General features: G+C 35.2%; 1 protein-coding gene across 1 annotated transcript in view; it reads right to left on the bottom strand.

Moving 5' to 3' along the window:
- Positions 1-12,234, bottom strand: part of CFAP74 (cilia and flagella associated protein 74) — a 50,427-nt gene that overhangs the window by 23,622 nt on the left and 14,571 nt on the right. The window contains 6 exon segments of the mRNA XM_026085445.1: positions 486-598; positions 1,931-2,090; positions 4,096-4,269; positions 6,244-6,333; positions 6,821-6,887; positions 10,268-10,386. Coding sequence (XP_025941230.1) covers positions 486-598; positions 1,931-2,090; positions 4,096-4,269; positions 6,244-6,333; positions 6,821-6,887; positions 10,268-10,386 — 723 coding nt within the window.

The raw sequence follows: 12,234 nt of genomic DNA, 5'->3' as shown, positions 1-12,234 counted from the left end.
TTGWGCTACCATCCAAAGATTTGCTCTACTGAATTAAGCACAAGTTTTCCTGCCTTCTGTACAGATGAGCAGAAGCCACGAAAGCTTGTAAGAGCTAGCATCTGGATTTTCATACCCAGATTCTTTAATATGGCTCAAGTCTCCCCTTTCTCAGACATTCTTCCTGTCCCTGCTTTTGTTGTGTCACCAGGCTTCCTATAATCATGAAATGACACAGCAGAAAAATATATTCTGACCAAAAAAGAAAAAGTTTAAAATTATGGGAAATTTAAATGTATACAGAGTCTCTTTGGACCAAATATTCTTTCTAGGTCAAAAGAAAGGGCAAATGCATAAGGCGATTTCATTTTAAGAATTAAATGTGATACACTGAAGTCCACTGGGCTTGGCATTGATTGCATACTCAACATTTATTACCAAAGCAATTTGCTTGATATAGTCTTAGAACACTGAAAATCTTGTATGCATCTCAGGCTATTCATTACCTTGCCCAGCATAATTTCAGTTGATGTTTCTTCAGGAGAAGGTTCCACTAAGTTCTTTGCATTGTCTGCTTCTAGATCTGATTTGGAGTTTAATGCATCTTGACTAAGCTCTTCTGGGAAGAAAAGAAAAAAAAAAGAAAAAAGCTGAATGTATGCATCTATACACTAACAAAAATTTCAACCAGTACAAGCACATTGATTTTGGTCAATACCACAAATCAAATCATGTATCCCAGCATAGGGGAAGGAAAGGTCTAGAAGGAAATTTCTGTTTGGACATACAAATTTGTTCCAGTCGAGAAGTCGTCTCTCAGACACCTGAGCCTCCCACTGCAGGCTATGAATATTAAGTTTTCAGTAGGATAAAGTACCTGCAGGAGATTGTTATGTCAGGCATTACAGATTCAGCTGCAAGCTTAAACTGGGCTTTAAGAAGGATTTCAACAGGACAAAACAATGCAGTCAGGAGGACCTGCAAAGCAAGTGGAAGTGCTGTTGCATATTGTACCATTCTTCGCTTCATTTTAAAAACAATTGCAAAAATAAATACCTTTTAATTAAATCAACTTTCCCTGGGACTCAAAAATGCCTTAAACTAATATACCACCAAAGAGATGTGGCTAACTCTGGACTTTATGGCAGTAATCAACTAGTGACCACATGCTTCACGTTAACCAAGGAAAAAGATCAAAATGTCATGAGATATTTAATGTGTTAAAGCAAAGGAAACCTACAGATGGAAAGGAAATCTAAGATATTTTTAAGGTCTGAAAATAACTTTAAAGATATGTATGCTGCAGAGAAAGCTAAGGTGATTTATGGAATCACTCTATTTCATAATACAGAGAAGAAAAAAAAAATCCACCTTTTCATGGGACTTTATATTGATCATTCCAATAGCAGAAGAAGAAACTTCACTTCCTAGATATGTATATTCTTTTCTCCTATAAGACCGGTTTTTATTAAGCACACAGGAAACATGAAATGGGGGGGAAAAAAAGTGTCTGAGGAGATTCATCTTCCTATTTCTTTGTTCTTAAAAATCACAGATTATAAAAATAAACTTGTCACATGGTTCTCTCTTCTGTGAGGTGGGTGTTCAGTTGTCGAAACAAGAATGATAACAATTTCAGTTTCTACACTCTGGTTAGCTTTTGGATTCTTCTGAGGCCAAATTGTTGACTGCGAATGAGGAGAGAGATTCTCCACTGATTTTGATACAAGGGTGCTGGCACATTACTTTTAGTCATTTTTGTGAGCTGCGTAGGTGATTTAGAGTTGAGGTAGCATACAAGTAAATGTAACATTACTACTAGAACGATTAACTGAGTAACTTTGCCAGCTGAATTCCACAGTTCATCAGGAAACTATACACAGACAATTCTTAGCCTGGGAATCCACACTGTCAGTTTTTTTTTAAATCATCATCTCACCTGTAGAGCTACCGCTCAGGCTTGTCTCTGTCTGCTTCTCCACCTGAGTTACACAGTGAGTCATTTCTTCACTATGGTCATGACAAGTTTGATCCTTTTTCTCAAACACAGATTTCACAGGACTATTACTGACTTTCTCTTCAGGGACAGAGTCACTGAATTGCCGACTAATCTATTACAAAACATACATGAAAAAAATTTCAATGTTATCTATCATCTAGCTTGCATCCAGCTCTAATTTCATCAACCAGTTTTCAAAGAAAAGCAGACTTTGTTTTTGTGCAATTGTTTCATGTTGCAAATAGAGATATGTATCATACTTCTCAAGAAAAATACACACTCTTCTAGAGCTTTATCAATGAGMTGATGTAATTTTTGCTGGTTGCTCAAAACAGGCAACTAATATAGGAGGAGTAATAGAATATGGTGCTAAATATTTTACAATTAACAGAACATTTCTCCAGTGGAAACATAGACCCCTCTATAGCAAATTTAAGCCTGCTAAAAGTAGGTTTCTGTTTATTACACACCTACAGATGTAGTTCATGAGCTGCCAATGATTTGGGACACAGGTTAAAAAAAATATGCTGTCTGAATTAAACAGCAACCATGTTCAGAAGACTGAACAGGACAGAGCCCAGTTCATGCCAGTTTTAAGCCTTCCTGGGTTTGCAATGAATTGTAGAAAGGATTGGAACAGAAGAGTAATTAGCTATAACAAAAAATAGAGAGAGAAAAATGTGGATACAGGTGGTATCGTTTGTATACACTCATCTTCCTTAGTTGAGCCATGCTTTAGTGTCATGATAGCATGAGAGTTGAAATCCATGATGAATAGTCAGTTCAGTTTTGCTGTATGTGCTATTTAATGTAGTCTTTCAAAAGGGAAGTCAAACTTTTTCTTAAAGCTTACATATGGATTAGATTACCTAGTAGGGAATTTTGAAAATCTGAGCCACTCATACTTCAAAAAAAGAAAAAAAAAAGAAGAAAGAAAAGACTGCACTGATGAAAAAAGATGAAGTATCTGCATTGTCTCCATGAAGACATTTAGACACTTTGTAAAGATATCCTGCAATCTAGTGGTGACATTCTCTTCAGTCAAGCACCTGTGAAATCTACCTGTGGGGTATTTTTTACATAGCACCTGAGGAAAAAGGAACATTTATGATAATGGTATTCATCAACACAGTAGTTACACAGCACAACTTGATAGAAAGTTGAGACATTTCCCCCCACCCTCTTTTTTTTAATCTGAAGATTTTCACCCTTCAAGAATAAAACCCATAGCTTCTTTAGAAAAAGAAGTCAGTTATGTCTTCAGACTTCAGCCATTCAGTCTTCTCAAAATATAAATCCACCCCATAATGCTGACATACAAAGAAGACTGTATTCATGCTTTCTCCATAAACTTTCTTCACTTATAAAAGTATCTACCAACTGGAGCAGGAGAGCTGTTAGGATTCCTGGGTTCTCTGTCAACTTCTGCAATTGGCACAGTGTAGGAGTGATCAATATCAGATCTGACACCACACATTGTCAGCTCTACACCAAGTGTCTCTGAGTTTTTGTGAATTTCTTCAATGATCTATGCTTCATTCCCATCAAGGATATTCCACAGGGCACAATCACTTACATTCATTCTAGTATTGATTTTAGAGATCTCCCCCCMCCACGCCAGTTTTCAGTCAACAGACCTGAACGTAATTCTTAGTTTGACTAAGAAGCCTTCTCCTCTAATAATAGTTTGTCAGTAACTGTTGTCCTTCACTAGGAATTTTAAATGAACAGCTCAATTTTTAAAGGAAAAATCATAGGTTAGTACTGCCAGCTCTCATCACTTCATTGCTAGTTTTGCAATAGCTGGCTTTTTTTCTGAAGTCCAGGAACTGGGAGTTTAAATAATTGTGTCAGAATCTCTGTTTTTAACTAAAATTTTTTTCCCTAGTTTTCACAGATGTCAACAAAATAGGAAATGTGGTATTTCAGCATAGACTGAAGTGCTTCAAAAATGTTAATTGTTGAGGGTTTTTTCAGCACCATTTAAGTTATCTTGTGATATTTGGGGTCTAATGCATTATTTGTGCTTGGGTTGGCAATATTGCACAAAACAAAAGCTATTATGCTTTACAAAGCAGAATGTCTTGATCAATTCAGAGAAATGCTTTTGAACCTACCATTCTTCCAGGAGAAGATTTTGCTATTGTGCTGCTTATACTACGGTCACCTGCTGACATCTGAACTTTGAATCTTGTTCCCAAAGCTCCACAGTTTGTCAGTGTGACAGTCCGTGAAATTCTCTCTCCCACAACATGAGTGCCAAAGTCAATGAGCTCTTTATCTAGTGCCAGCTATAAAAAGAAAAAACATAATTACTACTGTCCTAGATAGTCAGTAATGCCAATTAAATGGGCACCTACCATTTAAAGAATAAGGCTTTAAAGTTCTTATTACCACTTCAAAGACGATATCAAATAATGACATAAATTACAGAGACTCCACCTTTCTGGAAAAGCGAACTAATTTGAACAAAGTCTTCTTAAACTGAGCCACTTCTATGTCAGTCCACTATATGACTGTGGAAACATGTCAAATTCTGATCATGGTAGCAGCATTGTGTAAACCTGAGAAACTTCAAGTAGTTATTTTGGATTTAGACATCAATTCAGCATTGCTGCTCTTGTGTTACACTAAGATGGTCTTACTAGCATCAGGATGATAAACAAGCAAGCAGCATTTAATGTCATATAGTGACTGCAGATCAGTTCATAACATATCCTATTCTGTTCTTTGAGCCACCATAGTTTAAAAGCAGTATAACATTAATATGCTACTTCATATGGATTTTTCACCGACTTTGTAGCTGGGTTTAAGATAATGAAAGTCTTGCAATTCAAGTTCAAGCATCAAGAACACAAAGACAACTTGGCTGCTTGCTAATATCCTGCTTATGGCTGAATTCTTCCTGCTTTTAGAGCATAAAGAACAAGAGACACTGTGGAAAAGTTGCTCACAATGATTGTATGGATTTTCTAGGTAATGAGAACTACTCTGATCAAAGATCTAGTGTGTTGGCTTTTATTGCATTGTGTGTTCTCATCTTCATGGTCTTTTAACTGAAATCCTTCAGAAAGGCTTACATACCTACTCAGATTTAAGTTCAGAACACTGATGTGATGCCAGTCAAGCTTCCAGAAGTGTTTAAAATTAAGCACATGCTTAAATACTTTGATAGATTGCTAACAAACTAATTACAGTGCACTATCTTTCAGTTACTATTTTATCTTCTGTATAACAGTTTATTCTTAATTCATTTCACAATCTTCCTGTGCATACAAGCTTCAATGTGCAGTCCAGTAAAGAAATTTTACATGCAATCATATTTATTCAATTTATAGAAGCTTAACATCACAAGCTCAGGAAGACTTTCACAGGTCCAAAGCCTTTTGAAATTATTATTTTTAAAATTTTATTACTAGCTATGCTTCCAATATATTCCCAGTTTTGCATTTGGCAGTCTCATTCCTGTATTGGGAAGGTCACCTTGCATATTATTTTCATAAGCATCTAGACCTCTATCTGCTGTACATCTAGCATTTTATATTCTCATTTACAATTTCTTTTGGCCTCTACAGCCACAGCTCCTTTTAGCTGTGAAGAAATTCTTTAAAAAAAGCTGTTTTGATCAAATACTTTCTTCAAGTTAGTTCACAGGGTGTTAAAACACTTCAAAGTTAGTGCCATCTGTAATTTCATCTCTTTAAAGTAAGAAAACTATGTTCTCCACTTAAAATTTGGTTTAGAATTCGCAAAAAGCTTTGAGTTATTGAAAAAAGGAGAAAAACAATAAGCCTTTTATAAATACCTTGAAAGATACAAAGAGACTGTGTGATTTTTTTTTTCCTCTTTATATAGACAACTAAAATTAAGAATAAACTCCTGAAGATATGGGATGGAATTTCCAAAAATTCCAGAGGAAAAAAAAAGTTCATATCCAGCTATCATTGGAAATATTTTTATTCCCTCCATTCACAATGTCCCATTCTGTCATCAGTTTCTAAACTGAACTACTTCAGTTAACTCCACTTTGAAGTTAAAGTTACAGTTCATGACTAAGTGTATCCATTAACATCATTTTGTACAAATCTAATCTGGGAAGCTAATGAATGAATCGTTTTATGGAAAGAGACTCTGCAGCTAGAAGGGACATGGAAAGAAATATAAATACTTCTTGCTAAATATTTTCAATAATGTCTGTTATTTCATGTTTATTACTACTACTGTTACACTGACTTTGATTAAAACATTTAAACAAAATCACTTACAGTGCATTTCTTGGTTGTACATTTCAATGGAACAGAAAAAGAACCTGTCTGTGCCATAAATGTGATTTCTCCTTCCAGAGTTTCATTTATCTAAAACAAAACAAAAAAAACCCACCACCACACAGGCAGAAATAAAAACAACAAAAAAMCCTACCAACTAAGTTGCAAAGACTTAGCCTGTTTAGTTAGCCTGCTGAAAGATATTTTTCCTCATTCTTTGAGTTACATATTAAAAATGTAACTCTGTAGGTTCTATATTTCCACATTAAGGCAGTTTTGATAACTGCCTGGCTAACTTTAGCTAGCTAATACCATAAACCTTCTAGTTCAGAGCAATTTTCAAAACATACTCCAAAAATACCTAGTGACAAGCACTTCTCTAAAATATGCCCCTTTGCCTTATTACAGTGTAACAGAGCCTGAATGTATGCATAGTTCTCAAAATAGAGCAAAACCTATTTCCCTTGTTAACAGTCAAGAAATCAGACTAAAGATGCTTTTAATTGAGCTGATTAATGAGAATCATATAAACTTTGTACATCTTTTCACTTAAAATTAAAATATATAGTGCACTTACCATTGGCTTAAAGGTTACCCCTACCTCACAGGACATTCCAGCAGACATTTGGCCAGGTGGGTCAAAACTATGGAAATAATTAACATAAAACTCAAAATTAAAGCTACATATGAAACCTCCGGCTCTCATTCTGATAACACTAGCAGAAAAATTACATAATCTTTTTTCACTTGGATTAATTTATTACTCAAGAAAGTCAGAATGAGTGACAGATTAAGGAAAAGCTAGAGAAACTTGGTACAATTATGAGACTACAGAGGTTGATTCTTTATAGAGGTGTTAATCAGAAAGTCTTAAAATGCTTTTAAGAGGCAAGAAATGTTCTGTTCATGTTACAAATGAGGAGACTGTAACCAAATAGGTAAAGCTGAAAATCAAAACAGTGCTAACAGTAATATCAAGAATAGGGACCAATCACCAAGTCTAACAGCTAGGAAGCACTCTTCTCCTGTTACCCGTTGTGAGTATTGACTTGTAACATCTCCACCGTCCAAACAAGAAATGAAGGAAAAGGCAAGTGAAAAAATGATTACAGAATGTACTGCTTGTTACCAAGTATCAGCATTATCTTGAGTAAAAATATCTCATTTCAAGTTGTACCTCTTTTCATGGTCTCTGCGATGCACACAAAATAACCACCAGGTGCTTCAATGAGATTGTTTAAATCCTCCTCAACTATGACCAAAACAGATTTTGTGAGACAAGTTCTCACAACTGCATTATAAATTAAATCATTAAGGTACAACTGGAGATCTAATCCACCTGACAGAATCAGAAAGGAAGCTAGACAAATTAGATAACTAGATATTACTAGCCATAGGAATACCTAGGCAAACTGGGCCACACTGAACCATAGAACATATACATTAATTATGATTTTATCTAAACAGAAGTGAAAATAAACACAACTAAGATGAAACATTTTCAAACAAATGAAAAAAGGAAATGGTATTCAGAGTTCAGGGCATTAAAATGCAAAGTAGGCAAATAGGTCTATAAGCTTCTGCATACCGAGCTCCAGAAGAGATCAATATAGTTTCTCTTGAGTAATTTATTACCTTAACAGCTCTTTCTATTTTGATTGTTACCTTCATAAAACACATATTTATGATGTAGAGCATACACTGCCAAATGCCATGGGCTATATACACACACACACACACACACACACACACACACACACACAGAACCACTATGCTTAGAACAAATTGTGTTTTAGAGGGGTTTGCTTGGAATTTCTTCCTTGACTGACTCCCATTATATGGAGATAAAATAATGCTCACTTTAAGCATGAGAATATAGCTTTTCATTGTCAGATACAGTATTTGTAACTGAAATCAGTTCTCAAACATTATGGATGTAACAACCTGTGCAAGTGATTCAAGAGAGAGCAAACACCATGACAACTTGGATATATTGGGTATTCTCCAAATACTTGGCCAAAATCTTTTGTTACAAAAGATTTATTTATGTTTTTACTTGAAAAGAGATAATAAGCATTATATGGCATAAGATCAATGTTTACAAATCAGTTCAAATAATTAGTATATGATCATCCCTTGTGATATTGAAAAGATCTATAGATTATTTTTTGCTAGCTATCTGGCAAATGTAAGAAGGAACAACTTATTTTTAAAAACATGAATTAATTCAGACTTCACCCTCTAGTCTGAAAAAAAATTAACTCATTTGTTCACAATATCTGACATTTAGTTTGCATTTGGAAAGCCCTTTGAAAGACAACCATATCAAGGAAAGAATTAGGCCTTTCAGAAAGGTTTGTTTAATTTTCAGCCACAAATCAGAAGTGCTGATTTAAAAGAAGCAATTCTCCAAATACATTAAATGAAGAGGAAAAAAAAAAAAAACAACCTTTGAGGGCAGAAAAAAAAAAAGGATCTGTTTATCAAGAGACTGATAGCTTCAGACTTTGTAATAAAAGATAAAACTTTAAAATAGGGAGGTCAAAATTCATTAATACACCTGACTTCAAAAATAAGCAAAAAAGCTAGTCTCATTCTGTTGAAAACTTGAGCAAGTTTAAAAGCTTAAGTGCTCTGCTGTATTGTGGTCAAATATGCATCTCTTCGTCTGCGACTGAAGTGCTAAATATTCACTGAGATCTTCTAGAGCAGTTGGATTCAGACCTTATACTTCTTGAGTGATTATATTCAGTCAAGAGCTGTAGTATGTTCATATTCCAATGTACTCTTATAGAGAACAAACAGGCAGGAATGGTTTGCTGTGTACTATAACTTATCTTCTTATCAAGCTAGCTAGAAATTCAAAGTGCAACCTATCACTACAAAGTAGCAATGGGTAGTGAGCTGTAAAACAGAATCTCTGGAGTATGAAATCAGTTGCTGTGGTAGTACAAYTTCTTCATTTCATTGGGGTATGACTAGAAGTGTCAGAAATGTTTTTTTTTTTCAAGTTAGTCAGCCAGAAGAGCTAAAAACTTAACTTTATGCAAGTCAAATAAATTTGCTCTGATGTCTCCTATTTGTCAATAAGCTTTGCTTACACACAAACAAGAGCTTTAGCATTTTTTCCATTTTTAGGGCATGCTACAATTGATTTTGTTGGTTTCACAGCGTTCCAGATAAATATAATATTTCCTTGGCTCTAATTTTTAAGAGAATAAAAACAAGTTATGGAAATGAGTATATTTTATAGTTTTAAAGGCTTGAAATGTCTCCAAAGAAAGCTAAACTCTGAATTACCTTAAGAAGAAACATTTCAAGGCTAATTCCATTTACTTATTTATAAACACTCAAATAATATGATCCATATAGTTAAGTTGAAATTAATTTGCAATCTGTCCCAGCTGGGCAAAGTATTTCACTATACAACCTGTTGTCAGGATTATGCAAAAGGATTGATAGGAAACTCCACCAGATTTTTATTTAAGTGCTCTTTGCTCTGAGATCAATTAATTTCATTGGCTGCTTTTCACTTAAACTTCATATGAACAACAAGTAATCTGGAAATTAGTGTGAAACATTCTATGAAGGATGGCAGCTGTTAAAAGTGGTTTGCCTGGGCTTCAAGGCCCTTATGGTGGCCTAGGGAGAACTTTGGGTCCTCTTTCACTAGATAGAAACGGGTCCTTTTCCCCTCTTTCCAAGTGTCTGACATTTATGAAAATATGCTCTCAGCTTGCTCAGGGCTGGCAGTTACCAGGGGTCTGTATATTGCTTTTCACAGATTAGGGGCTGGTCCCTTGCTATCACCACTACAGAAACCAGTGACAGGCAGCTCAGGCTCAGCAAGTCCCTTATTTCTCAACTCAGACACAGTTCTTTTTCTCACTGCACAAGGATGGGATATTAGTAATTTAGACATATCTGCTGAAATCTGTTTCACTGGCTACGGAATTTGGTTACGCCTTCTGTTGTGGTACAAAGGTAAAAAACAAACAACTAATATACAGTTAATTTTACTTACTGAATACTGATGAAGTCCTTGAGCCATTCACTGATTCCTGCTAGTCTGCAGAAATTAACTCTGTAAGATGCATTTGTCAAAACAATCTTCTTTTTGTAGATTTTACCAACATCAAAATCCTTAGAATACCAAACATATCAGATGGTCTGAATTACATATGTAGCATTTACACATGCAATTACAAGTGCAACTAATTTACTGCAGTTGTCCTCATAGCCCCTACTAGAATCGTGGGCTAATATAGTTGTCAACAACTTATACTGCATGTGGCAAAGACAATACACAGATTTTGAACACAGAGCTAGGTGCCACTTTCTTCTAATGGAGTTCTATGTTTTCTGCATGAAGCATGGACTCTCAGCTCCTAATGAAACCAAAACTCCATGGATGCTGCATAGCTGGTGACATCCACTAACATAAAGACAAGCAGAGTCCTGCAGGCTGTCTGACTGGCAGCAATTTACCTCTGACAGAATTAGAAAAATAGTCTGCCACACACTTCTTTTCACAAGTTTACCAAGAGATGAAAAATTTCAAGATGTCTTAGAAATTACAGTTAAAAAGAAAAAAAGCCAGATGCTTTGTTCCTGGTCTGTGTTTGCAACTGACCTGAAAGTTGGCATACCTGAACCATTTTGAAGCTGAGCAAGATTTTAAAGCAAATGTTCACAGGTCACCTCAGAAAATTCTTTTTTACAAATGGTGACAGCTGATCATTTTCATGATCAGAACTACAGCTTTTTGAACAAGGGATGCTCAGAAACTCTGTGAAACTTAGTCAAGTTTCCTGGAGCATGGGCTTCAAAACCTCAAGATTAGAGGACTTTTTTCAAAGTATAAATTTGAACTTCCCCAAGCTCAATTTCTCTATCTATAAAATCTGGGAAAGTCTACTACCCATCTCCAACACAGAGAGGATCATGACAATTAAGTCATTAATGTCTATGATGTGTCTTGAAAATTAAAAAGGGGGAGGGGGAGAAAAGAGGAAAGCTTTTATTTTAAAATATTTTCAAGAAGAATTCAGTACCCTAGAATGAGGGCTACTGGATGTTATGCAGTTTTGAAAACCTCTACACAAACTTTTATGAAATATTGGGAACTTTGTCAACTGTATTTTTAACATATGATTAAGTTTGCAGCTAAAATTGAATAAGAAGTTGAAGAGGATGTTTGGCCACAGGGAAAACATGAGATTTTTTTCTTCTTGCCCTCATCTGCTTGTAAAGTTGTCACAGTTCATTCTGTTTTTTTCAGAAAATATTAAGTGATGGCTAAGGTGTTTGCTAAGGAAGAAAGAACACCAAGACAGAGCTTTTGGTCTTGTTGACAGCATAACTTGAGATTTGGAAAGACTTGTTACATCTTGCCAAAAACTTAACATCAGTTTGATAACCCTTTAAAGGGAACAAGTCTACCACTCCATTTTTCTAGTCTGCACAGTGTTTCTCATTCATGCTGTTACTTGGAGAAATGGTGATGTCCACCATGGCAAAGCACTTTGAGATTTCAGAAGTGTGCTGCTGACAAACCCATTTTCCAAAGTATGTAAAAGACATGCAAAATCTTTAGAGTACCTTTAGATCAAAACCAAAACAACAAAAAAAGAAAACAAAAAACCCATACACAACTAAACTGCAAAACCAAATAATTGTTAGAGACCTACAAGTAAGAATCCTGCATGGATGATATCTTTAAATATTTTTAGTCCCATTTTGCAAGTGAAAAAATCTGGAGCATTGTGCCATTAAGTGATATGTTCAAGATAAAAAGTATGAAGAAGAGTTAGGCATAATGTTGTGCTTTTTCATGGTATACTTGTTAGTTACAGCACAGAGATAAACTGCAGCTCCCTATACTGGTCAGGAGTAAACTGATAGTCGCTTGCAGTCTGAAACCTTTACCAAGTTGTATTTCATAGTGGGAGTCACAACTTCAAGGCCATTATTTTATGTTAATAAGGTATG

This window comes from Apteryx rowi, unplaced genomic scaffold, assembly GCF_003343035.1.
Source record: "Apteryx rowi isolate R43461 unplaced genomic scaffold, aptRow1 scaffold_67, whole genome shotgun sequence".
Classification (NCBI taxonomy): domain Eukaryota; kingdom Metazoa; phylum Chordata; class Aves; order Apterygiformes; family Apterygidae; genus Apteryx; species Apteryx rowi.
The sequence above is the reverse complement of the archived record's forward strand: the minus strand, read 5'-3'. Positions and strand labels throughout refer to the sequence as shown.